Here is a 27,916-nt window from a genome sequence, read left to right as displayed (position 1 = left end):
ATGGCGGCGGCGGCGCAGGCCCTCTGGGGCGCGCGGCGGCTGCGGCTTTTCCTCTCCACGCTGAAGCCCGGGATCCACGTTCCCCAGGCCGAGCCCGTGGCTGCGTTCAGGTAATGGCCGCTCCCCTTCGGGAGCCCCCGCGTCGTTGTCCGCGCGCTCGGGGCGGCGTGAGGGGAGCCGCTGGCCAGGGGCCGGGCTGGGGACACGCGTGGTCATGGCCTCGCCGGCCCCTTGCCCTTTAACCCATGACTCGGGCGCGGCCGAGGGAGCGCGGGCGGCGGGGTGGTGCGCTGGGCCGAGGTACGGCGCCGGGAGCGGCGAGGGTCCGGCGGTGGGAGACCCTCGCTCCGGGCCCGCGTTCCGCGCAGCCCTTCACGCCTGCGGGCAGTGCTCGCGCGCGCTCCTGTCAGGCCAGCCTGGCAGTGCCTGCGCCCCATCAGCTCTCGGAGTCGCGGGCCCCAAGGCCCTGGGCCTCCTTCGTCCCGCTTGCCCGCCTCGAGCTTTAATGTGCAGAAGAATCACCTTGGGAAGCGGGGAGATGGCTTCCCGAGGTGCTGAGGGCGCAGGTTGTGGAGACGCCCAGGAATCCGCCTTTCTCTCTTGTGACATGCCCTCCCGCACAGGCTTTGAAACACAGCAGCAGCGAGAAAAGTAGATCCGTCTCTGACCCACAGTCTTAAAAGTGGGTGCCGTCGGTCTCGAGGGAGTGTACGCAGGACATGCGGTTGGAGCGGCGTGAAGCTTGCTTTACTTTCTTTCCTGCGTACCTGCTTACACACGCGCACGCACACACACACAGACGCACAGACGCACGCGCGCGCACACACACAAACACACACACATACATGGCTGGTGCTGGGTCAGTTCCACCCATGACTAGGAAGGTATCTGGCCTTCAGAACTTCACCTGTTGGGAAGCTTCTCATTTGGAAGGAGAAAGGAAAGATCTGACCAGCTTTACGATTTTCAGAACTGTTTTCATACAGATGGAAAAATATGTCAACGCCTGCAGCTCTGTAAGTCAACGTTGAAAAATGCCCATTTATCCAGTGTCCCATTTGCAGAAAAGGATTGAAATGGGGTTCCTGTGATGGCACCAATATCGGTTACAGTAGGTTATTAAATGGTTGCAAGAAGGCCCCATCCACTTAGCAGTGCAAATCATTCCTCCTAAAATATCTCTGAAAAACAGGTTTCTCTGGATTTTCAACTGCCGTTTTATAAATGCAGTTGCAAATTGATATGACCTGTAAAGGGAAAAACAAGCAGTGGTATTGGTTAATCCGGAAACAAGAAGGCAGTCCCGTGTTAAGTAGGTAAAAGCACTCCTGTAAGACCTTTGCTTCAGAACAGCGGGTGCCTAACCTACAACTGTGTTGCATTCCAAAACCTTCTCTGTAAGTCTGCTGTTTGGAACTCTGACTCTTTGTATTTCATAATCTGCAAAGTGGTTTATCCCAGGGCCTGGTCAGGAAAGCCTTTTCCACCTGAAATTGTGTGTTACGTGCATTTACAATATTTATAACTTTACAGAACCTAACAGCCTGCCTGAAGAGAGATGTTTTCCAGTTCAACCTCGGGATGCTCTGTCTGAGCATCAGAGACCCGCCTTCCCCTGGCGCCTGCCCTCACCTTGTGTCCAGCAGTCAGGGTGAATGTGGCCCCGGTGCCGAGCCCGCTGGGGACTCTGTTCAGCCGTGAGGTTACAGAAAAAACATCAACAGGAGCAAGTTATTTACCCTCTCTAAGCCTCGTGCCTTGCAGAATTGTTCTGAGGGTTTGAGACAATGAGTGTAAAAGGCCTGGGACATAATAGGAATTAAGTAATTAGTAGTTACAATTAATAATGATACAAATATGAATATCTAAATAATAATACAGTGTATAAAAGATGTAAAAATGAGTCCTCAAAATTCATGTTAATCCAAGCCCTGGGCGTTGCTAATGCTTTATTGTAGCTAATGGTTACTTTGGAAAAAATGTACAAAAGAAATAGCTGAACAGAGAATATGGAGGACTTATTAAGTGGCCCCCATTTTTATTTCTAAGCAAAGTGTGACATTCCAGGTGTCGACATTCAGGTGCTCATTTTGGCTTTGCAAGTTACCAGCAGAGTGACTGGGGCCAGTTACCTAAGCTGTATTCCTCAGCGGTAAAATTAGGTTGAGTCTAATGTGCATCACATAGCAAAATGAATGAGATAAGTAAGCTCTTATCAGAGGACATTATCTAGTTTAATAATTAAACTGTATGTGTTTTCTAGTTTAGTTCTTTGCCCCAAATGGTTACATTCTTGCCTGCTCCCACAGGAATCTCTCCCTCTTTGCCGGGGGCAGCTCAGCCCCCTCATCAGGAAGTACTTGCTGTTGTGTTGCTCCTGACCCCCTTCCCTTCCACAAACTTGCTTGTCCGGCCTCCCAGAAGGAGGGATTCGAGGACAAAAGTGAGGCGGGATCTGGGCTCTTTGGCCGAGCAGGCCTTCCTGCAGGCTGGTTTTTTTTTTTGCGGTACGCGGGCCTCTCACTGCTGTGGCCTCTCCCGCTGCGGAGCACAGGCTCCAGACGCGCAGGCTCAGCGGCCATGGCTCACGGGCCCAGCCGCTCCGTGGCATGTGGGATCTTCCCGGACCGGGGCATGAACCTGCACCCCCCGCATCGGCAGGCGGACTCTCAACCACTGCACCACCAGGGAAGCCCCTGCAGGCTGTTTTTAAAAAAGGAGACAGGATTTTTCTCTCCTCTAAGAAATTAACTCAATACAATCTTTCTCAACCTCGGTTGTCTATTGGAGTCTCCTGGAGAATTTAAAAAATACAAATGCCTGGGTCCCAGCCCAGAGATTTTGATTTAATGCAGCTTGGGCATCTGGAGATTTGAAGGTTTGCCAGATGATTCAAATCTAAGTTTGAGTCCCACTGGTATAGGGGGCAGGAAACGCTCTCATAAAAAGGGGCCGAGCGTGTAGCTGTGTAGGTGTTGCTGAAGGTGTGGTGAACGTGTTGTCTGCTGCGAGCACTCCAGTGTCTCCTGTCCTCATACTTGGCAAAGTGCGTAGTACTGCTGGTTGCAGATTGAGTTGTCTTCCCTGCCAACTCCCAGGCAACATGGAGCACCCAGCCCAAAGTAGGGGTTCAGGATATACGTGAACGAGTGAATAATACGGCAGAGTTTCGGTGTTTTAGGAAGCACATGCCACGGCTCTACCCCAGAATTACTGAGTGGGTCTCCCAGGATTGTCCCAGGCAGGTGTTTTGTTTTTTTTGGCTTTTTTGGGGCACGCGGGCCTCTCACTGTTGTGGCCTCTCCCACTGCGGAGCACAGGCTCCGGACATGCAGGCCCAGCGGCCATGGCTCACGGGCCCAGCCGCTCCTCGGCACGTGGGATCTTCCTGGACCGGGGCACGAACCTGCGTCCCCTGCATTGGCAGGCAGACTCTCAACCACTGCGCCACCAGGGAAGCCCCGGGCAGGTGTATTTTTAACTCCACAGGTGATTGTAATGAACACACCTGCTTAAGAACACCTGGGTTAGAGAAGTGATTAATGGGAGGGAGAAATTGACAGCCCAAGAGAAAGTGGTTCATTTTTCTTTAAATTTTCTATCTATCCTTTTTCCTACCTGAGAGTTTGGAAAATTTGGTGTCTTGAATGGGGTTCAAAGTGATGAGCACATGTCAGGCCCATTCCAAGACCTGGCCTCTGCAGCCTGCTTTTGTCTCAGCGTTCTTTTAACAATGTTATCGGAGGCCTGACTGTCATCTGAGAGCCCTTTGATAGGCTGGAGGGAAAATGCAACACTCCTTTCAAGTATATTTATGTGCAAGATCATTCAATAACTATTATTTTTTAAAATAAAACTTTTTTCTTATGTTTGAAATTGATTTGCTTTTGTACATGAACAGTTCTCTATCCTGTTTCCCCAACCTGGGGATGGATGCAAGGTTTTGGGAGCCTCCAGTAACCCCAGGGGTAGGCTGGTGGATAATGGCAGGTCCCTCAGGGATGACGACAGACAGGGTGTTGGTGACAAAACGCCAGGCACATTTCCTGCCCCCTGACTGCAAACCCCTTCACCACTTGGCCCCAACCTTTGCTCCCTCTCTGCCCCCATGCTCTTGTCAGGCTGAGCTTGCCTGGTCCCCACGTGTGTCCCCAACCCCTGGGACTTTGGTCATGCCATTTCTTCTTCTACAAGCACCCTCCCCACCACATTCTTTCTTCAGAGTTGTACCCATCTTGGAAGTTCATCTCAGATGCTGCTTTTTCAGTCTGCTCCAGGTACCTCCACCCAAGCCTGATAGAATCTCTCCATCTCTCTGAAGCCACCTTCAAAGTCCTCCGCCCTAGTAACCCTTCCCTGCCATTGAGCTCCCATCACGCCCGATTCTAGACTGCCAGGTTTTATCTCTGTCTTCTTAGGCAGCCAGAAGAATGTGGGATGGGGATAATTAGAAGACAAGAAATTTGCAACGGGGAACCCAAACACCGGTATGGCAGAGCACAGAGGGAAGTCCGAGGCTTTTGGCTGGAGAGACCTCGGGCTGGCCACGAAGGGGAAGCCCGCGTGAGCCAGGCCCTGGGCAGCTCCCGGCCCTGGAGGGGTGCAGGCCTGAGAGCCAGCAGCCCCTGGTTGTGAAACCCAGTGGCTCGGACCTCGAGAGAGATGGGAGGGTGCTCATTATACATGACGTCTTCACTGTGCAAGATGCCTCTCCAAGCATGTCCTTCTCACTGCTGGGAAGGGGGCCCCTCGAGAACCTTGAGGGCACGAGGAGTGATAGAGGTGCGCAGTCGCCCTCGGCTGAGCTGAGCGAGCGCTGGGCGTCTGTGTCTGTCTGGGGAGCTGCCTCGTTTCCTGTGCTGAACACAGGCGTCTGACCGCTTCCCCCCTCCCTGAGGCTGTGCAGACGACTGTCTCTCTCCGACGGACGAATGTGTCAGTAAACCATCGCTTCCTGAAATGACTCTATCAGCGGAGCATTATTCGCCTTTATCTTGATTCTGGAGCTGTCCGTTAAGAACAAGTAACAGCAGGTCCGTGTGACACGACTGCGGCTCGGTGCTGCTGTTATTGCTCCTCCCGGAATATTTCTGTAGATGACGAGCTCGTGTTGATAGTTACGTCAGGCCTTACTACCCTCAGGTCTGTCATATTTTTCCAGAAGCTGTGTGTTAAGACTCGATGTGCCTGTATCCGGCACATTTGTTCCAGCATCTGCCCTGGCACGCCTTCACGTCCCTTCTGCGTGTCCCCCAGCCACCTGGGGAGTTGATGGGAGGCTCCTAGGGCCTGATGCAGGACCCTGTATGTGCCGTGTTGATGTGCATCCTCACGTTGCCATCCTGGAGCTCCCACGAGAGCAGTTGAGGACGCTGCCCAGGGCAGAGCCCCTGGGGTGGCACACGGTTAGATGCTGCAGCGTGGGAGGTCTTGGGCCAGGGAGGGCTGGTGTGGGGAGGGCTTTGATGTGGACCTGCCTATCTAACAGTCAACGCAGAAACATTTCAACATCTTAAAACCAGTCTGGCCACATTGGTGCAGATGGGCATTCCTGACCAGGGGGCCCTCATGTGGCTGGCTGGAGAATGGAGAGGCCAGATGCCTACAGGACAGCCTCGGGCTCAGGGCCTTCCCTCTGGACCCTGAGACCAGCCTCATCCTTGGGAACGCCACCAATGCAGCCTAAGGTCCGGGTGCCTCCTCTGGACCTGCTGAGGCCCAGACGAGTGGCTCCAGGGTCTGTGCCGGTGCCCACCTGGCATTCCACGGCGGGGGCTCCCATGTCAGCCTGCACCTTGGCACCCCAGCGTGGGCCTGTAGGGTGGCCTGTGTGGCCGTTGACTTCAGCAGGCCTCTCGGTGCCTCTGTGGCATAAGCCCTGAGCTGGTGCTGTACGATGTTCAAACGAAGATGCAGCCCAGATCTGCAGTGTGGTGGGGAGGAAGCAAACTGGTCCCTGTTTAGGTCTGGAAAACTGAAGCACGTAACAGAATAATCCGAGGGACCTGGGGAGGGCACTGCAGCTGATTCGTGTGTAAATGCGTGGCTCTGTCCTCACATGTGTGCTGCTCAGTAGTTGTCCTCTGGGGATGGGGCTTTTCTCTTCCAGCTCCTCTGTGACCTCCGCCAAAGTGGCTGTGAATGGCGTCCACCTGCACTACCTGCGGACTGGAGGTGGAGAGCACGCGGTCCTGCTGCTCCCGGGAATGCTGGGTCTGTAGGTTTTTACCGAATGCTCTGCATGCTGTGTCATCTGTGCTGCGTTCACAATCCTAGATGCCCAGGCTTGATGACTAACTTTAGTGCTTTGCTGAGATGCTTTAAGTAATACTTGCTACAGTCAATTTTAGGTGGTGTAGAAAGATACCTTTCTACTTTATGCAGTTTTTATTCCTTTAAATACCCAGTTTTTTCCCACGCAGGTCCAACACTGTGTAGTTGCTTACAACTTAGGGGGATGACAGGTCAAGGAAAGCAGTGTGGGTGAAGGAAGGAGATGAGTGGGTGACCAGCAGCCCAGTTTGCCTGGAATTGAGGGGTTCCAGGATGTGAGACTTCTGCTGCTAAAAGTTGGACTGATTTTGCCCTGTTGTGCTTGACTATATGTTCAGCCAAGATCAGAGCTAAGAACAAAACTGGGCTTAGAGCCTTTTTGAAGGTCAGAATTAGTTTGGCGTGAACGGAGCGTGGTAAAGCCAGGTGGATTGCGATCTCCTCTTATAGATGAGTAGTTTAGATGTAGAAAGTTCGGGGGGGGGGGAATTTCCAGTGATTCCAGGGCACCTCAAATTTGGTTTTAAGGGTTTTAGTATTGTTTTATTTTTAATTTAGTTAAGTAAACCCCGTATATACTTATTTCCTTATGATTTGCTTCCTTCTCTTAAAAGTAAAATGCTAAAATTTTTCAGTCACATGATGGTTCCACTCAACGTAGCCTCAGCTGGTAGTGGCACTGTTGTAGCTATTGAGGCGTCTCTGTCCAGATAGTATTTAGTATCTTTGTCCCTCGAGCTGTTGTAATGGAGGATCATATTTACTCCAATGGCTGATGTAGAGCTAAAGCAATGAACAGTTTGCCATTGTTTCAGTATTGCTGTCATTATCCACGTATAAAAAGCTTTTGGCTATTTAGTTTTTGCTTGTGTAAAGCATTAACCTGATTCAAAAATCGAACATCAAGTTTCTCCCGTAAACTACTATCCCCCAGCACCCAGTTCCCCTACCCACGGGCAACCAGTGTTGATGCGTTTCCTTCTCAGGTATCATATATTGGTAACTATTCCTTAAAGTAATTTCATTAAGGTTTTAGTATTCAAATGGTCTTTGCACTGGTCTTCAAATGTATTCCTGTGTGCCAGGTATTATTGTTTCTGAAATTGGTCTTGAGTTACCCTGTTGCCTTTTCCCACCTTCTCACCTCCTGCCCCTCTTTCAGCACATTCTACAAGATAGTGCCTGGAAGACCCTCCAGTTCAGGGATCATGAGAGAAGCTTCAGATGTCAGAGCAGTAGACATGTGGTGGAAATCCAGTTATGTTTTCAGCTTGGGTTTTCTGGGTGATTTACCTGATGTTGAGGAAGGTATATCTTGTCAGGAAGAGTGACATCATCATCCTTGGTGACATTAAATGATCCTACAGCATTGGAAGACATTTTCTAATAATTGCCAGTTTATTTTTTTTATTTTTTGCGGTACGTGGGCCTCTCACTGTTGTGGCCTCTCCCGTTGTGGAGCACAGGCTCCGGACGCGCAGGCTCAGCGGCCATGGCTCACGGGCCCAGCGGCTCCGCAGCATGTGGGATCTTCCCAGACCGGGGCACGAACCCATGTCTCCTGCATTGGCAGGCGGACTCTCAACCACTGCGCCACCAGGGAAGCCCAATTGCCAGTTTATTAAGCGAGACGTTTACTATCCATTTGTGACCTGAGCTATGAGTCCCCAGAAATCAAGCAGAGCTTAGAAATGAGATGCTGACTTGCCCCTGGACTGGGCTCCTTGGGAGTCTGGCCTTCCACACTGTGTGGACCACACAAGACAACCCTGCCTGTGCACACGGTGGCCGTGACCGTGTGGGCAGGCTGGGGGCTGCCGGTCAGGTCCGCCGCCGGCCTGAGAACGTGGCTCTACTTGCTAACATACGCTGGTTCATACAGTTGTCATGAAACAAACTAACTTGATTTCTTCCCTCCACACCCTTCCCTCCCCCCTCATTTCAGTGTTTTAGTTTAATTTTCTGGTTTCTAGTTATAACCAGAAAATAAAACCTTCAGGGCTATTCACATTAGCTTAGTAAAAGACATCTGGGATTTTAGAATTCTGCTTTGAATGACTAGAATCAAATCTCATTAATGTGTCTACACCTACTATTAAGGTCTCTCTCATTTGTTAACAGTCATTTTTTAAAAAAAAGAAAGAAAAAATAACCCAGAAGCATGCTGTATCAGTAAGTTTATTTCTATGCAGTTTCATGAATTTTTTTTTTTTTTAATAAAAAGCACGATTAAGCTGAAGAGAGATCAAACGTGCTGAAATAATACAGGACCAAATGAAAAATCAGGGCCTCTGTCCTTCTCAGAGTAGCCACTAGGGGGAGATGGGGGGTAGGTCTGAACTCCAGCAGGAAAGGAAGCTGCTTTGCTGGTTACAGCTGAGGTCTAACTTTGAGTAGAAACTAGTTACTTTAAGTTTATAGTTGTTTCTGCTTCTGATGGAGTGTGTTTGAAACAATGAAAGCATTTACTGGAGTTTAACCAAGTGACTACTTTTAGGAAGTGGAGAGACTGATTTTGGACCTCAGATTGAGAACCTGAATAAGAAGCTCTTCACAGTGGTTGCCTGGGATCCCCGAGGGTACGGACATTCCAGACCCCCAGATCGAGATTTCCCAGTAGAATTTTTTGAAAGGGATGCAAAAGACGCTGTTGATTTGATGAAGGTGGGTCTCTTAGGCAAGAGCCCAGAGGAGGAGAGTGGCTGGGCCTGTCTTCATTTATTTTGTTTTTGTTTGTTGTTTCTTCAAGCGTAATACCACTTGACTCCTATAGAGAATTCAGGGTTCAGATGGGTATAAAGAGGAAAACAGATATATCAAACAATCTATTTAGAGGTACTGCTACCAAGATTTTGAGGCTCTGCCTTTCTGGGCAATCTTATTACATGTATAAGCACACAATTCTGTATTGATGGCATCCTATTATACCTAATGATTTTCCAGCTTACTGTTCATTGAACAGTTGATCAAGAAGATACTTCCATGCCAATAAATACAAATTTACTTCAGTTTTATAATAGGCACTTAGTATTCTGTTGTATGGATACACTGTGCCTTAATTCCCCTCTCTTCTGATGGTAGCTAAATAATTTCTAAGTTGCCTTTTGTGTGTATGTGTGTGCGTGTGCGCATGCAATTATACACAGAAGTGCAGTGAACATTGTGTTGTGCATGGACGTTGTGGCGCTCCTGTTTTGCTATTGCAGACAGTGCTGGCGTGGACTTCCTGGACCTGTCCTGGTACACATGTGTGAGAGCTCCGTGCACATTTAGGAGGTGACTTGCTGAGTGACGGGAGATGCAGATATTCATTCTACAAGATAGTGCCAAAGTATTATCCATAGTAGTCACAGCAATTTAGAGTCCCATCAGCAGATGTCTTGGACTGATACTTGTTACTTCTTTAAATTTCCCCAATCATTCAGTTTTTACTTCTCAGCAGCATCTCTGAGATGCTCATCTTCCCTGTCAGACACATTCTGGGAGCCTGGCTGGTCACCCGAAGACCAGTGTAACCACCATCATTCTCTCCCGGCCTTCCTGTAGCCAGTTCTTCCCATAGCTGCAGTCAGTGGCTTTACCAGATGCAGCGACTCTCCCGTTTCCCTCTCTGATCTGCATACCTGTCCTCAAAGTCTTCGCTCAGACCTGCATGGACGCACACACGTTGTCACGTCCAAGTACAGCTGATCTCCACTGTTTCTGGTTCCTTGAGACTTTATCCAACCAGAAGATGTAGTCCCCTCATCATTCAAAACAATACTATGTACTTAGGTTTTTATGACCATCATATTTGCACCACAACTAATTGAGAGAAACATTTATGTCATCAAATGGTGGACTCTAGGATTTTTCTTTAATGGCCAATTGACACTCCACACACCACAGCTGTGTTGATCCTGATACGTGACGATCATCAAGCTCTCTCCACAGCAAAGGAGCCATAACCTGTGCTGTGCATTTCGTGGTATTTGTCACAGATGCTGAAGTTTAAGAAGGTCTCTTTGCTGGGCTGGAGTGATGGTGGGATAACAGCCCTCATTGCAGCTGCAAGATACCCGTCCTACATCAACAAGATGGTGATCTGGGGGGCCAACGCCTATGTGACCGACCAGGACGAGGAGATTTATCAGGGTAAGTCCCTCCACCTGGAGAGCAGCCTCCCCTCCCCTGACCTTTCTCAGGCCTTGTTTTTTGTTTGTTTGTTTGTTTGTTTGTTTTTTGCGGTACGCGGGCCTCTCACTGCTGTGGCCTCTCCCGCTGCGGAGCACAGGCTCCGGACGCGCAGGCTCAGCGGCCATGGCTCACGGGCCCAGCCGCTCCGCGGCATGTGGGATCTTCCTGGACCGGGGCACGAACTGGCGTCCCCTGCATCGGCAGGTGGACTCTCAACCACTGCGTCAGGCCTTGTTTTGATGTGAGTTGACAAGTCATGTCTCATCCGTTTCCTCGGCTGTAATGTGGGAAGGTGGTGAGTTCTCAGGAGAGTAATGCAATTTAACTAGTCTGTATTTTAAAGTTTCCTATTTCCAGAAGTGACACTTTTTATGAGTCAGGAAAAGGCTAATAAGTAAAGTTTTTATTTACATTTCCTACTGTGATAGTGACCCTCAAGGAAGGAGGGGGTAGACATGAAGTGTTATTCACAGGCTCATTTCAAGTATGTGAGTGTGGAAGGGAACATTGTATTCAACGTGAACCCGCATACTTTGATAAAGAATTGTTGTGCTGTTCACACTTTTTAAGGTTGTCCTTCAAGCTTATTTCTGAGGATTTTTAGAGACGGGGAAACAGGGCCTGGCAGAGTGCATCCCGTGGGCAGACGTGGCCCACTGCCTGTTGCTGTAAGGCTGAGGCTCTGGTAGAGGGGACCAGCGCTGTGATTGCTGGGGACCCAGAGGGGTGCTCCCCTCCAGCCTGGGGTTGCTACCCAGGACCTGTACTGGTGGCCTCCTCACCCACCAGGCATTCCAGCTGTGGCAACTTAGCCCCCAGCAAGCTGCCCGAATTGAGACCACTGGGCTCGCAGGATGAGAGGAGGGCGCGCTGAGATCTGGGGGTCCCTGGGGCGAAAAGTGCAACTGACTTAGACTTCCCCCACTTGCCTGGCTCCAGCCTTCGGCCCCTCTTGTTTCTCTTCAGGAGGTGACAGCAGGTGTGTGGGTGATGACACCCCGGCCCCCCTGTGGCTTCCCTCCTGTGTCACCACTGCTCCTGAGCCTCCATTTCCCCAATTTGTCAGCATGTTTTTTTAACAGAACTAAAAAACAAAACCCCTCCTCGGGAAGGTCTCCTCACTGAGGCAGACGTCCCATCGTTTACTTCTCCTTCTTAAATGTGTTATAAGATAATACACTTTAAAATATGTATTTTAACATATATCTTATATAATAGGATATATACTATAAAACAATGTATATTTATAAAACAAATATTTTCTATATTTAATTTTATATAAATAATGCATATATGTATAGCATCTCTATAAATTAAATATATCGAACATATAATAGATAATATTTTTATTTTGATTATTTCACAGCTGAATTTTTAGTTTAACTGTATAATATTTGACCCATATAAGGCAACACCTGCGACGTGAATGGACCCACCAAGGAGCACAGGGTCAGTCACTGCTGGCCCGCGCGCTGCTTCCAGCCTGAGTTGTCCATCGTGTGCTGTTTTGAAGACACTGTCGTCACATACGTTCATATCCCTAAACGGCACATAATTTAGTTTTATTTGTTTTTGAGCTAAACAGGGTGCCTTCGTACTACATGGCATTTTCTGTGACTCACTCTTTACACATAGTTTTCTTAGAACGCCGTTTCCGACGTTCGTTCGTGGCGTTGCCGTGTGGCGCTCTGTCGGGCACACGGCCTGTTGCACTGTATCCTCCCTCTCTTTCCTCCTAGTGTTGCCGTGAGCATCCTTGGGTGCGTCCTCAGCGTGTGAGCAGACCTCCCTGGGGAGGACGCCCGTGCTTGGGTGGCTGCACCGTGCTTGCAGATGTGCCACTTTCAGGTGGCAGATCATTTTCCAGCAAAAGAAGCTTACACTTCCACCACCTTAGCTTAGATCCTCAAGAGGAACTTGAACTATCCAAGTTCTTAATTCTGGCCAAATGCGTGTAAGATGGTATTTTATCGGGGGTCTTAATTTGCATTTTCCTGTTACTAATGAAATTGAGAATCTTTTCATGTGTTTATGTACCACTGGGGTTTCTTCTTTTGCATTTTACCTATTCATGTCTTTTTACTGGTTTTAAAATTTTTATTGTGTAATATATGATACATGTAAATAACACAGTATGTTTCACGGGTGTATGTTACGAAGTGTAACAGCAGAACCAGCACCCAGGAGGCCCCACCCAACTCAAGCATAGAGCACTTCTGATATGAGCACAGTGTTACTGGTTTGCAGTGTTACTTTGTTTTTCGGTTTTTAGTAACCTGCTTACTAACTCCTTGCTGGTTAGTCAGTGTGTTAGTAGTTGTGTTACCAGTGTGTGACTTGTCTTCTTGCTTTCTTTCTGGACAGGACTATTTAATTTTAATGTGAGGAAATGGTACAGTGTTTTATTTTCTCATTGCCTTGGTGAGTCTTTAGTTGAGGTATAAATGACCTGCAACATTGAGCTGCTCTTACATTTGCTGACACGTCTGTCGGCTCTTTGCTCCCCTTTCTTCCTTCCCTCTCACGTGTCCCTTCTAAGGCCCTCTCTCTTTTCCCTGACATTGTTCTTCAGAAGTTCTTTGAGGGCAGGTCCGGTAATAGTCAAGTCAGCTTTTACTTAAAAATGTTTATTTCACGCTCACTCTTGAAACATGGTTTGGCTAAGTACAGAAATAGAAATGGAAACGTATCTTCTCTGCTATTCTGGTGTCTTCTGCCTTCCTTACCTGCTGTTGTGGGTCTGACTTTCCTTCCTTTGGAGCGATACGTCTTACCTCTGGCTCTTTTTCAGATTTTCTCTTTTTCTTTGGTACACTGCTGTTTTCCCACCCCGTGTTGGATTTCTGTTTGTTTATCCTATTTGGGCTACATTTAACTTTTGTCTGGACTCTTTTATCAGTTCTGAGAAACATTGTCACCTGCTGATTCCCTCGGACAGTGAACCCCTTCCTCTCGCCCTCCTCCCCCTCCTCCCCCTCCTCCCCCTCCTCCCCCTCCGTCCCTCCTGCCCCTCCCCCTTTGGGGACTGATTGAACTTTGTAGACCGAGCATTTCCATCTCCCCGTTTCTATTCATCTCCGTGTCTCTGTGTGTAGGGCCCCGCATAATTTCTTAAGCTTTCTCTTCCAATTTTCTAGTTGTTTCGTTATCTTTACAAAGATTCTGATTGCCTCGTGATCTTTGATGAGGAGTGGATGTGTGCTTACTCTTAATCTGAAAACAAACAAAAAAGACAGTGAGCATAAGTTGAGAACACTTTCCTTCAGAGAGCATGTCCGTTTGCTGCTCTTGGGAACTACGGATGGTACCAGGTTGGGGCCATTTCCATCTCAGGTTCAGCCGTGTCCACCCTCCCCCAGCCAACAGTCACCTTCCCCCGAAGCAACTCTGCCTTTGAGTGGTCTTACCACTCTTTGCTCTGTTTTCAGGGTTCTCTTACACACAGACCACACACACACACACACACACACACACTCTAGTTTCCATCAGTTACTGCAAACTCCAGCAGTGCAACAAAAATTATATATTATGAAAGAGTTAGTTGTTCCACTGCAGGAGGGCCTTCCCGAGGGTGTGCCCTGCTGCACGGCCAAGGGCAGAGCCGTCTCCGGGGCGTTTCTCACGGGCCGTCTTCATGCCGTCGTGCCAGGCCCTCTCTCCTCTTCCTTCTTCCCAGGTCTCCTGCCACCTCTTCATTTTCAGGCTTCTTCTCTGCATCTCCCCACCAACCCCGCCCCCGCCCCCATCTGGAGTCTTCTCAGGTTTGTGCGGAGCAGTTCAGCGTCCTCAGCGTCTGGACTCAACCGTGGGCGTCCGTCTGCGGGTTCAGAAGAGTGAGCAAGAGAAAGGCAGGCACTGTCTCTATCCGGGTCAGGCTGCCTCAGACGGCAGTTCACTTTAAAGGTGGCTTTTGGCCACTCTTTCCTTTCCTAACAGAGAGTCATCTGTAATATAGTTTGTAGTTAGTAGTTACACCCATGTGCCTTCAGGGGCAGAAATTAGAATGAATGATGTGTGTGCATTGCTCAACGTACATAAATGCAGTTCAGAAAAAACTCCTGTTATAAATAATGTCATTTTCACTCAGATGACCCTAATTAGGGGAATGTCTGCTTTTATCTTATACCTTTAACAAAAAGCATTAATTTTAGATCTAATTTCATTCACTTGGTAAGAATCTACTGGTCCCTCTTTTGTGCCTGAGGGCCACAGTGGGGGACAAAACAAAGCAAAACCCCACACACAGAGCTCACATCTTGGTGGGGACCCAGCACTTGGCACTCACCACGGACACAGAAGCCACTAAAAGTGACCAGCCCTGAGCAGGGTGATGGAGGGCAGGGTCAGGGAAGGCCTGGCCGACCTGGGCGAAGCCAGCATGAGCCACGTGGAGACTGGGGGAACACTCCCAGCTGGCAGGACAGCCAGTGCCGCGGCTCTGAGTTCACTGCACTTGGGGTATTTACAGATGAACTCTAGTCTGAGACTAAGCCCATTCTTGCCCACATATCTGTCTTTCAGGTATCCGAGACGTGTCTAAATGGAGTGAGAGAACAAGAAAGCCTCTGGAAGCCCTCTATGGGTTCGACTACTTTGCCAGAACCTGTGAAAAGTGGGTGGATGGCATAAAACAGTTTAAGCATCTTCCAGATGGTAGGTTACATGAGCTATTTAACGGTCCCTTTGCTCATTAGAGAGGCTGCTTGAGTCCCCCAGACGCTCGAGGATTCCTCGGGGATTAACGTGCTCGCCCACTGTCCTTCCACAGTCATGTGTGAACAGAGGGCGCTGGTGATCGTGTACAATGCAAGTTCTTGTGTGATAGACCCGCCTTGCACCAGAGACAGACCATGTGTACAAAGGGTCGCATTGTTGAGTGTCTCATAGCAGACTGTTCTTTTTCCTTCGAATCCTTTGTGTGTATGATGGCAAAATCATTCTCCGGAAGCCTCAGATACTCTTCACTTTCTAATTCCAGGATGGGTAATTAGAAAACAGACACCAGATTTTCTCTTTTTCACATTTAGAGGTGTCACCCCACTACATCCTCTGTTACTACGACAGAAAATGAGGGATTCTCTGTCATGACCTTCAGCCCCAGAAGAATTAGTATGAGGAAGAAAGTATTCAGTCCTTTCCCAAGTTCCAAGCTAAGTTGTGTCACTTTAGCCATGACAGATGTCTTCCTGTCTTTATCTGAAAAGTTAACATGGTTTCCAATAACAGGAAGAATTGACATCCTGAAGAGAAATTCTGAATTAAAGTCTATTTTTTATAGCTATTTACATTTGTAGTCTCTCACTTTTCTAATTGCTAAAAGAATCGAGACTAGGTAAGATCTAATCTTGAAGCACATTCAGTTACAAAATTGTTGTGATTCAGGTACCAGTTTGGTCTATTCAGTAATCATTTCCAGAATGAGTCATCTTTAAAAACTTTCATAATGAGAAGAACATTTGGAAATGTTACTTTTTTGGTTTAAGTTCAAAACAGCAAGTATATCCTGTTCAAATGCAGTATCCACCCATAGAAACAGGTCCTTGAAATGTATTTCAGGAGAATGAAAAGACAACTACAGACTGGGAGAAAATATTTGCTAAAGGACTTGTATCCAAATATACAAAAAACTCTTAAAACTGAACAATAAGAAAACAACCCGAATAAAAGATGGGCCAGACAACAACGAGATCCCACTGTACACATCTTAGAGTAGCCACACAGAGGAATTTTAGGACAGTGAAAATGCTCTGTATAATATCATCATTGCATCCACGTCATTATGCATTTGTCCAGACCCACCAAATGTGTCCACCAAGAGTGTGTGCCCATGGAATACCCCAGACTCAGGGTGGTGATGGTGCGTCAGTGCAGGTTCATCTGTTGTAAGAAGTGTCTGACAGGTTATCGGCGATGGAGGAGGTTGTGCCTGTGTGGGGTTAGGGGTACGTGGGAGCTCTCTGCCTCCCGCTCAGTCCTGCTGTAACCCTAAAACTCTAAAAAATGCAGTGTATTAAAGAGAGAAAGTGAGGGAGAAAGCGTCATGATACAGAGAATCTGGAAATGTATGAATCGCCTTACAGCAAGGCCGTTAACAAACTTCTTATCTCCCTTCAGTACTGATTCCTTTGACAGGAGCCCTTTTCTTGTACTCAAGGTTATGGCTGCTCAGTTCAGCTTAGGGATTAATCGCCAGATTTGGAGTCAGGCCCCGGGGTGGATTCTGGCTTTGCCACATGGCTGCTGTTTGAGTGGGTTCAGGCAGATCCCTTAGCCTCTCTGAGCAGCAGTTCTGGGTCTGTGAACTGGAGATACTGGGAACTACCCCAGGAAGCTGCTGTGAGGATTATATACGTGAGGGGAGGTGTTTTCATACATACACACGTGTATATAAAGTATGTGAGGTTTTGTATACTATGTGAGGTTACATACGTGAGGTTTTATTTTATTTATTTATTTTTATTTTTTGCGGTATGTGGGCCTCTCACTGTTGTGGCCTCTCCCGTTGCGGAGCACAGGCTCCGGATGCACAGGCTCAGCGGCCATGGCTCACGGGCCCAGCCGCTCCGCGGCATATGGGATCCTCCCAGACCGGGGCACGAACCCGTATCCCCTGCATCGGCAGGCGGACTCTCAACCACTGCGCCACCAGGGAGGCCCATACGTGAGGTTTTATATGTATATTCTATGTGAGGTTATATATGTGAGGCTTCATATATATATTTTATGTGAGATTATATATGTGAGATTATATACTGTACGTGAGGTTATACATGTGAGGTTTAATGTGTATTATTATTATATGTGAGGTTATATCATGTGAGGTTACCTACACTCGGCTTTGATAGCAACTACAGGGTGAGTGCTTAATAAAAAGCTACCACTACTATCGTAAAAATACTTGATTTACGAGCAGTTGTACCTACTGTATGAGTTAAAGCCTGCACCTCCTGTGGCTCACGGGTGCTGAGTCACTGGGACGGCTCCCGACACGCGGGGTGGGCTCGGGAACACTGGCGTTAATCGCCGCGGGGCTGCTCAATGGCGGGTGTGGCCCCCCCAGGGCCAGCAGGCAGTGACCCCCATCTGAGAGGAGGGAGGAGCCGCTGCCTGGACAGCACCCGGGGACCCCGGCTTTCTCAGGGCAGCTGGGGAGGACGGGGCTAGCTCTGGGGTGCCTGCTGGGAGCAGGGCGCCTCCTCTTAGTGGTACAGCCACCCCGGGGATGTATGCTTGTCCCTGATCAACCGAGGGAGGCCAAAAAACTCATGGAGTTCGGGCACCCCCAAGTTTTCCCCAGCAGGAAATGGCAGGACAGGAAGTGGAGCCTGACTTGTGCCATGTGAGCCTTAGAAATGCTGTCACACATGAGGGTGAGGGCCTCTCTCAGGGGTGTCGGGGCGGGAGGGATGGACAGCAGCTTCTGCACAGCTGCAGTTGTAGCTTCACCATGAGGGACACAGGCTTGAGGGCCAGAGGGCCCCACTGAAGACACTATTTCAAGGGAGGAACTTTGCAGGTACCAAGTGTCCACCGTCGTTTGGCAAACAGCGAACTGCCCCACGTAGTATAAAGACTCGTAGGGTTTTTGTTTGTTTTAACTACTGTTTTCCATGAATTATGAATTTAAATCAGGCAAGAGTGCTTGTTCACTAGTAGAGCTTAAAAGAAAAAAGCCGGGAGAGAAACAGAAAAGGAAACCCAAAGAATGTTAGAGCTGGAAGGCACTCAGACCCCGACTGATCCAGGCCAGTCTCGTAGAGACGGATGCTAAGGTGGGGGGGCCGGGGGTCGGGGGGGCGCTTGTCTGCGCTCTGCTCCTCCCCACCCCGAGGAGGGCCGTGGGAAAGCAGAGTCTCCGTGTCTTTCAGGTAACATCTGTCGGCACCTGCTGCCCCTGGTTCAGTGCCCCACCCTAATCGTGCACGGTGAGAAGGATCCTCTGGTCCCGAGCTTCCATGCCGACTTCATACACAAACACGTGAAGGGGTCACGGTGAGTCCGGCGGGAGCCAGCACTCTGCCCTGGGGGCTTGGGAGGTAAATGGGAGAAGCTGTAGGAAGAGAAGAAGCATGAGGGTTGGGTTTTTCAGGTGCATCCTGCCCGAGAGGAGGGGTTTTTTCCCGTGTGAACCAAGAGTCCTGCTGTATTTAGGGAACAGGGGGCCAAGGAGCCCTGGAATCCGAGGGCAGGAGCTCTGAGGGCTGCAGCACATCAACCTAAACAGTCACCTATCATTTGGGAACTTTCGTTATAAAAGCACTACTCACCCAGTAAAGAAAGTTTGTAAAATCAAAAGAAGAAAGCAGGGCTTCCCTGGTGGCGCAGTGGTTGAGAGTCCGCCTGCCGATGCAGGGGACGCGGGTTCGTGCCCCGGTCTGGGAAGATCCCACATGCCGCGGAGCGGCTGGGCCCGTGAGCCATGGCCGCTGAGCCTGCGCGTCCGGAGCCTGTGCTCCGCAATGGGGAGAGGCCGCAACAGTGAGAGGCCCACATACCGCAAAAAAAAAAAAGAAGAAAGTAAATCGCCTGTTGCTTACCATCCATTTAAATACCTCCATTAATAGCATTTTTGTGTACTACTTTCTAGTATTTTTTTTAACATAGATACAATCATGTTCTATATTCAACTCTGATTCCTGCTTTTTTCCCACTTAAAATTATGTTGTAAACTTCTCGTGTTATTCCAGCCTTAAATATGTACACATCAGAGGAGAACCTGTTATTCAGAATCACGAAACAGCAGCGTCTGCCAAGCCAGCTGTGTTGGTGGCCCATTCGATTAAATGGCAGAGACACGTTCCTTGTCTGTGTAGCCCTGTTTCTGCCAACTAGCCTGGGGACGCCAGAGAACCTAATAAGACATGTCAGCAGAAATTCTGTTCTTCAATCCCATTTGTTTTTGTATGGAACACAAATTTATAATTTAAATACTTTGGCTGACACGGGAGCCAGCTTCTGCTGGTGCTTATATCAAGATGAAAATTCCATGTTGAGCCAGCTCAGAATTTCCTTGATATGCAGTGATGCACATCCTGAAGGAGAAAATGAGGTGTGACCAGGAGGTGGTGGCCTGGGTTTGTTTGTTTTAAGCAAACCTACTGGAAAATAAACACCCAAGTGAGCCTTGATCCCTTCAGAGACTGTCTATGAATTCCAGAGACGCTGTCATCTCTCAGGACATCTTTGGAATTGCATAGAATTCTTTGGAAATTGGCTTTGTTAGTGACCTAAGAACATCCTCCCTCCCCCCCGCCCAGACCCCCTCCGTGAGCCGATTCCGATGCCCACTGCAGGCCAGCGCTGCCTGGCAGGTCAGGAGTGGTCCCTGAGCTGAGAGTTCCCACAGTCCAGCAGGGAAAGTAGAAACAGTTCCTTTACCTCCTAATCATACTATTTATTCCATGATAGATTTTAACAAATGTCTCAGAGAATTTTTAAATGTGGGAGACACGCTTCTTATTCTGCAGTAAAATAGCATTACCATAAACCTGTCTAATTCCTATGTCCAAATAGCATTTTATATTTTAAAAGGCATTTCACATATGATATCTGATTACATACTTCACAACAACCTTATGGAAAAAAATTCTGTCCCATTTTACAGATGAGAAAATCAAGGCTGAGACGTGTTAAGTAATCTTCCAAGGTTGCATGGCAGGTAAACGACAAATTCTAGGGTTTTTTCCTCCTAATATAGTGCTTTCCCCCCACAGCACAGCTGCCTCTCATAAACATACTCTTATTTTAATATGATGGTAAGATGCCTGTAGTATATACTTGCTGACCTGGTTAATTGTCTTCTAGCTTCGGAAATGACAGGTTTTTGCACACTGATGCTCATGATAAATGCAGTGTGTTCCCTTAGAGAGCCATGTTCAGTAAAAGTCTGCAAGAAAGTTTAATTTAGGAATTCTGTTCCAGACCCATCTCCTAGCAACAGAATACATCAATATGGGAGAAAAATATTCCCTTGCCATTCAGATGTTAATGGTTTTAGTACACTCTCTTATGGAAGGTCATTTTCTTAGAGCAGGATTCTTTGGAAAAAATGAGTTGAGAGTAAAGTGTTACACTTGCTCCCTTCCTCTGCCAGAAGAGCCCTTTATGTTGGGCATGAACCTAAAACACAGTGGTTAATTCTGGACCCACAAAAAGAGGGTTGATTCCTTGAGCACCAAGGTCCCCCTCCGACTCTGTGCACAGGCCTTCTGACCCCAGGGGAGCAACTCCGAGTGCAGGGTGCTTCCAGCGAACTTGGGGTTTCATTTCCTTGCCAGGTACGTTTAGAATTAAAGGCACAAGTCTGTTGCCTCAAAGACTGTACTACAAATAGATAATCAGGTGTGAAACAAATGCCTTTCTCTCCTAGAAGGGGGCCGAGTGAAGGGTGGGTGTTCAGCAGGCCCACTTCCTGCGTGTGACAATTTGTCTCTCTCTTTTCTCTTTGCTGGAGAACAATCACAGCATCTCCTGGAGACAGAGGCCTCAGAGGTCACTCAGGTTCAGTGATTTTAGATTTTGTTTTTAGGCAGTTGGGCCCTTCCTCCTAACAGACTCTTCTGCAGAAGTCCCAGATACAGAGTGTAAGACAGTGGTCGCTGGGATTACAGCGGTGATGGGGAGCGGGCCCTGCCCACACCGGGCATCCCCCGCTTGGCCAGCCTTCTCTCCTAGATCGCACAGCACTGACACCGCCGCCTGCCTGGCTAGCCAGCCTCTGCTTGAGCGCCTCCGGTTGCCGGGCACACCTGGTCCTCGGGGCCGCCCAGCTTGCTGTCACAGTTGGCGCTGAGCAGAGCCTGCACCCTTCGGACCCTTCGGTGCTGGCGTGGACGGGCCCCTGGAAGCAGAGGGGCTGATCTGGCTCAGGAGAGGGTGGGGCTTCATGGAGGGTGTGACCACCGCGCTGCAGTGGAGACACGGGGTGCTCGCCGTGCGTGGTCGTCAGCTCCGGCTGCTGTGACAAAGGCCACACGCTGGGCGGCTGGAACTACGGACATTGAGGCCCTCGCAGTCTGGAGGCTGGACGTCCGAGATCAAGGTGGCGCGGGATTGGTCTGTCCTGAGGCCTCTCTCCTTGGTGTGCAGATGCCACGTTCTCCCTGTGTCCTCGCACGGCCGTCCCTCTGGGTGGGTGTCTGTGTCCTGATCTCTCCTCATAAGGACACCCATCGGATTAGATTAGGGCCCACCTGTGTGACCTCACTTTAACATGATACCTCTTTAAAGACCTGATATCCAAGCACGGTCACACTCTGAAGTACTGGGGTTAGGACTTAAACATGCGAATTGCGGGGCACGGCTCAGACCACAACAGTATGTTTCTGAGGAGGTTCTCGGATCTCAGGAATTGGGGGCCCCGTAGAGATCAGGGTCTGGGTTCAGACCCGGCTACATGTGACCAGCCCCTTGCCCCTTCCCTGCCTGGCCAGGGCCACCCAGCCTCCGGGCACAGCTTGGCTGTCTCTTTCTGCTCCTCCACTTACCCACCGTTCTGAGGCCACGCGGCGCCTTACTGGCACCTTACTAGCAGCAGCAAGTAGGCCAGCCTCTGTCCCGGACGCAGTCTAGTACGGCCTCTCAAAGCACTTGGTACACAGTGAAAGGAAGAATGTGAGCATCGCACGGCCACATCTGCGGGTGGCACGGGTCCCTGAGTGGTGACTCAGGCCCAGAAAGTGTGTTGTGGAGTCCACCTGCAGGTTCTGGGGCCAGAGAACAGACCTGGCAGGAGAGGACGAGGGCTGGAGTCCACGTGTGCAGAGAGGTGGGGCCTTGGACTCTGTATCAGCTAGAGGGGAGGGGTGGGAAATGGAGTCACGCCTGGAGACCAGAGTCGGGGTTTGGGGATCCTGAGCAGCATTCGCAGCCGTGGTGGCTAACAGCACAGCAGGGGTTCAGATGGACCCGGTGGGGGGGGGTGGCTGGTGATGAATTGTGCCCATAAGCAGGTGGACGCATTTCTGTACCTCTGTTTCCTGTGTGTCACATGGGGATGGTGATGTCTGTCATCTCAGATAACTTTCTGAGGAATGAACGGGGATGTATGTGCACGTTCAGATGAATAAGAACTCGGCACACGGTAGCTGCCTTCGTGGATGGAATTCTGGTGTGGGTGCAGGTGGTCTGGGGCCCAGGAGACAGCAGGGTAGAGCTTGATGAGCAGTCAGAGGCGCATCGCCCTCGGTCAGCTGTACGTGTGCACACACACGTATTTATATATCATATACATGTGTGTACATGTAATATATCTATAGCGAGAGAGGATTGATTTACTATAGGAGTAAGGCGTTGGCTCATGCAGCTACAGAGGCTGAGAAGTCCAAGATCTGCAGTCAGTAGCTGGAGGCCCAGGAGAGCTCATGGTGTGGTTCAGTCTGACTCTGAAGACCAGAGAACCAGAAAGAGCTGATGTTGCAGTTTGAGTCTGAAGGCAGGAAAAAGCCAGTGTCCCGGTTCGAAGACAGGCAGGAGGAGTTCCTCTTGCTCAGGGGAGGGTCAGCCTTTTGTGCTATTCGGGCCGTCAACTGATTGGATGAGGCCCACCCACGTGGGGAGGGCAGTCTGCTGTGCTCAGTCTGCTGATGCAGATGTGACTCTCATCCCGAAACACCCTCACACACACACCCAGAATCATGTCTGACCAAATGTCTGGGCACCTGTGGCTCAGCCAAGTTGACACATAAACCCAACCCTGGTGGAGGGCAGCTGGTAGGAGCTGTCCTCAGAGGTCTTGGCCTGGCGGTGGTAGCGCTAAGGGTGCCTGGGCTCCCCAGGTCGTGGGTCAGGTGCTGGCCTCTGTCTGACCACAGGAGGGAGGAGGGGCCTCGCTCTGCAGCTTCCTGGCCTTGTCCAGTCTGGCCAGCGGTGGGAAGATGGCCCCAGACCTCCAAGGTGGGCAGGGGGGTGGCGTGCCCCTGCGGGCGTGAAGTACAAAGGTCTTGTGCTGGCAGCAGGTTCGTTCCGGTCCCGTGGAGAGGGGGCCCGGCGGACACCGAAGGAAGGGGGCCGCTTCCCCTCAGCTGCCCGGATGACCCTTCCCACCCCCTCCTCAGCTGCTGTTTCTAGTTCCTCCTCTCTGACTGCAGGCAGCTCGAGACCCCCTTTAGGGCCAGGTTCCAGGATTAACTCCAAACAGGACCAGCCTCATCCTTACAAAGCCGGGTCCTGCTGTCGCACAGTGAGGGGAAGGGGGGGCTCATCCTTTCCAGACACATCTCACCCATGACATTTTCTAACATCTTTTATTTAAACACCGTTATTGGAGCATAATTGCTTTACAATGGTGTGTTAGTTTCTGCTGTGTAACAGTGAATCAGCTGTACATATACATATGTCCCCATATCCCCTCCCTCTTGCGTCTCCCTCCCACCCTCCCTATCCCACCCCTCTAGGTGGTCACAGAGCACCGAGCTGATGTCCCTGTGCTATGCGGCTGCTTCCCACTAGCTATCTATTTTACGTTTGGTAGTGTATATATGTCCATGCCACTCTCACCTCGTCCCAGCTTTCCTTCCCCCCTGCTGTGTCCTCAAGTTCATTCTCTACGTTTGCGTCTTTATTCCCGTCCTGCCCCTAGGTTCATGAGAACCATTTTTATTTTAGATTCCATATATGTGCGTTAGCATACGGTATTTGTTTTTCTGTTTCTGACTTACTTCACTCGGTATGACAGACTCTAGGTCCATCCACCTCACTACAAATAACTCAATTTCATTTCTTTTTATTGTTGAGTAATATTCCATTGTATATATGTGCCACATCTTCTTTATCCATTCATCTGTCGATGGACACTTAGGTTGCTTCCATGTCCTGACTATTGTAAATAGTGCTGCAATGAACATTGTGGTACATGACTCTTTTTGAATTATGGTTTTCTCAAGGTGTATGCCCAGTAATGGGATTGCTGGGTCATATGGTAGTTCTATTTTTACCTTTTTAAGGAACCTCCGTACTGTTCTCCATAGTGGCTGTATCAATTTACATTCCCACCAACAGTGCAAGAGGGTTCCCTTTTCTCTACACCCTCTCCGGCATTTATTGTTTGTAGATTTTTTGATGATGGCCATTCTGACTGGTGTGAGGTGATACCTCACTGTAGTCTTGATTTGCATTTCTCTAATGATCAGTGATGTGGAACATCCTTTCATGTGTTGGTAATCTGTAAGTCTTCTTTGGAGAAATGTCTGTTTAGGTTTTCTGCCCATTTTTGGATTGGGTTGTTTGTTTATTTGATATTGAGCTGCATGAGCTGCTTGTATATTTTGGAGATTAATCCTTTGTCAGTTGCTTCGTTTGCAAATATTTTCTCCCATTCTGAGGGTTGTCTTTTCGTCTTGCTTATGGTTTCCTTTGCTGTGCAAAAGCTTTTAAGTTTCATTAGGTCCCATTTGTTTATTTTTGTTTTTATTTCCATTTCCCTAGGAGGTGGGTCAAAAAGGATCTTGATGTGATTTATGTCATACAGTGTTCTGCCTATGTTTTCTTCTAGGGGTTTTATAGTGTCTGGCCTTAAATTTAGGTCTAAAATCTCTTTAAGGTAAGAATTTTCCAATTGCAGTTGATTGTGGTCGCCAGCAAACGTAAATAAATTGTCTCCACGCTGGAGCATTTTGTTGATACACTGTACATAACTGGAACCTTCATAACGACTTTCGTACATTGTGAAGCACAAAACAGAATAATGGACAAATAGCACACGTGTATTAAGTGTCTACTGTGCGCCCAGAGATAATTTCATCTTCAGAATAACCCTCTGCGGTGGACACTGTTACTGTCCCCGCTTTCCAGGTGAGCAGCTGCGGTTCAGGGAGATGCTGTTGCTTGCTGGTAAAGAGCCTAGGCTGGTCAGACTGGGTTGTCTTGCCCCCATAATAGCCAGTGCCTTTAGCCTGTTTCTCCTTCGCCCACTCGCACGTAGGGAGCTTCGTCGAAGGACTGTCCAAGAGAGGTGGAAGGAGACTAGAGGGAATTTAATTCCTCTAAAGGTCTAGAGTCACATTTCTTTTTCTAAAGGTGCCAAATGCAGTGAGGAACCTGCCCCAGCAAGTAGGATGTAGCATCTACCCCCGAGGGGTCCATCCTCTCCAGCTGAGCCGTGTGTCTGGCAGTGGGGAATTTCCTACTCATTTTCCTGGAAAGTGTGATTGTTTGAACACCACTCTCCATGAGCGTGTGATTTGATCCTTTGTTAATTGGGTGAGAGTCTGGGTCAGCAGCAGTGGCCACGCTGCCCTGGCAGCCCCATATTTACACCTGTCCGGGGCAGTGCTGCCCCAAGAGGAGCACATGTCAGGGATAGTGACCCCTGTGTCAGACCTCAGGAAAAGCTGTGTTGAGGACCCCGAAATGACCCCAACAGCTATCAAGGAGCAGAGCTGTCTTTTTCATACCCTCATTCGTCCATCTGTCTGTCCGTCCCTCTGTCTACCCATCCTTAGTCCAGTGCAGTTCTGAATGTAGATGCCTCAGAACAGGGCTCCCATATTTTTAACGAGGGGCCCAGTTTTTATTTCCTGAGACTGAGATGACTACTGGGAGAACACACAGCACTGAAGCTAAAAGATGGGATCGCAGCTGGTGTCTGTCCTTCCTTCTTGGGTGTCTGAACAAATGATAGGAGTGGGTTGGCTCCCCACACAGGAGGACTTGCAGGTTTGGCAGGGTGGGTCTCTGCTTCAGAGTCCAGCTTGGTCCACGTTGAAAGGTGCAAGGTATCCCAGACATGCCCTTCCGTGACTGCCAGCATCCTAGGCAGTTGGTTCTTTTCTGTCTCCCGAGAACAGAGGCCGTGACTGTCCCTGTGAGCCCCGTCCCTCTGGAGGGCAGGTGGTCCTTTCTCTGGGGTGGTGCAGCTAATACTTCTTTTCTGAATAGCATTAACGTTGACTTGGAAATGCCCTGGTTATTGTTAATGGCATTACTAACCTTCCCCAGGGCCTCAGAAAGATGCCAGCAACAGATCCTCCTTTCAAGCCAGCGATCTTGATAGTCTGGGCTCCCTCACCCCCCCCACCCCCCATGTGGTTGGTTGCAGGAGGCCCAGCATCGCCCAGGGACAGCTCTGTTCCAAGCTCCCTCCTGCCATGTGTCCTCTCTAATGTTCACTGAGGTCCCTAGAGCTCTCAGCTCCCCACCCCGTGGAAAGCACAGAGAAGCAGGAAATGCGGTAACTGGCATTTTGCCCCAGTGTAGTCCTTTTAACGTCTAACTGTATCGTGGAGAGAGCAAGTCAGACTTGTGCTTATATCCTAGAACCTTCAATTTGTTTAAAACTTATAGTCTGCACTTTTTTTTTTTTTTTTTTTTTTTTGCGGTATGCGGGCCTCTCACTGTTGTAGCCTCTCCCGTCGCGGAGCACGGGCTCCGGACGCGCAGGCTCAGCGGCCATGGCTCACGGGCCTAGCCGCTCCACGGCATGTGGGATCCTCCCGGACCAGGGCACGAACCCATGTCCCCTGCATTGGCAGGCGGACTCTCAACCGCTGCGCCACCAGGGAAGCCCTAGTCTGCACTTTTATAGCCAATAAATAAAATGTGTAACTCAGAAGTCTGCCTTTATTAAAGAAACTGCAGACCAGCCACATTTGACCAAAGCCCTGTTGAAAGGAAGAAGCCTCCCGAGGATGGTGAGGTGTCTTGACGGCTGCAGAACCAAGGGCGGTGGCTGATGCAGGCTCCTGCTACCCTCACAAGCCTCAGGAACATTTACTTGCCCTTTGTCTAGTGGCTTGTACGCAGACCTGCTCAATCCTCCAGAATGATGGGGTGATCTGGAACCTTGAACTACGGGGGCTGTGAATTCTGATTTGGGTTTTCCCACTACATAGATACTCCAAGAAGCTCCAATCCAGTGGATTCTGGACACTTCATCTTTTTATCATCTTTCCAACCTCTCTCTCAAGACCAATGTTATTAAAAAGATTTTTTTTTCTTAGGTAACCACCAATCACATCTCCCACTCTCAGTCAGGTTTGCAGTCAAACTATTTCTTACCTGATTCAATTCCAAGCACAGTGTGTGTGCTCTGTCACTGTTACGTCTCTATTCTGGGACCATTCATAAGATGTACCTTACACTTTCTTCCTAATAGAGGTGATGGAAAAAAAAAAACCAACCAGGGCAGTTTCTCACTTGAGGTTTTCATGAAACAATAGGGAGGGTAACAGGTTTTTAAGTGATGTGCCATTAATCATCATCTTTTTTTTTTTTTAAGGTTGCATCTGATGCCAGAAGGCAAGCACAACCTGCACTTACGTTTTGCAGATGAATTCAACACGTTAGCGGAAGACTTCCTACAGTGACAGTGTCCCCGAGGACGTGTGACCTGTGAATCCTGAGCCTGGGGCTTGAGCCTGGTGCTGCCTCTGAAACCCGCCTGCGGGTCACCCCCCAGTTCACCTGCCTTTCCAGGCTCCCCGTGCCTCCCCACAAACTGCTCCTAATCCAACAGCAATAATGACATACT

The 27,916-nt window shown here is 49.3% G+C and overlaps 1 protein-coding gene across 1 annotated transcript; it reads left to right on the top strand.

Moving 5' to 3' along the window:
• BPHL (biphenyl hydrolase like) lies at positions 1–27,916 on the top strand (the record flags this gene model as incomplete). The annotated part of the gene is made up of 7 exons (XM_079712701.1): positions 1–110; positions 6,110–6,217; positions 8,775–8,937; positions 10,254–10,407; positions 14,971–15,102; positions 18,318–18,441; positions 27,665–27,916. 7 exons carry the CDS (start codon positions 1–3, stop codon positions 27,750–27,752), a joined length of 879 nt encoding a protein of 292 aa, XP_079568827.1. The 3' UTR covers positions 27,753–27,916.

Source organism: Hyperoodon ampullatus, assembly GCF_949752795.1.
Source record: "Hyperoodon ampullatus genome assembly, chromosome: 10".
In the NCBI taxonomy this organism is placed as follows: Eukaryota; Metazoa; Chordata; class Mammalia; order Artiodactyla; family Ziphiidae; genus Hyperoodon; species Hyperoodon ampullatus.
The sequence above is the reverse complement of the archived record's forward strand: the minus strand, read 5'-3'. Positions and strand labels throughout refer to the sequence as shown.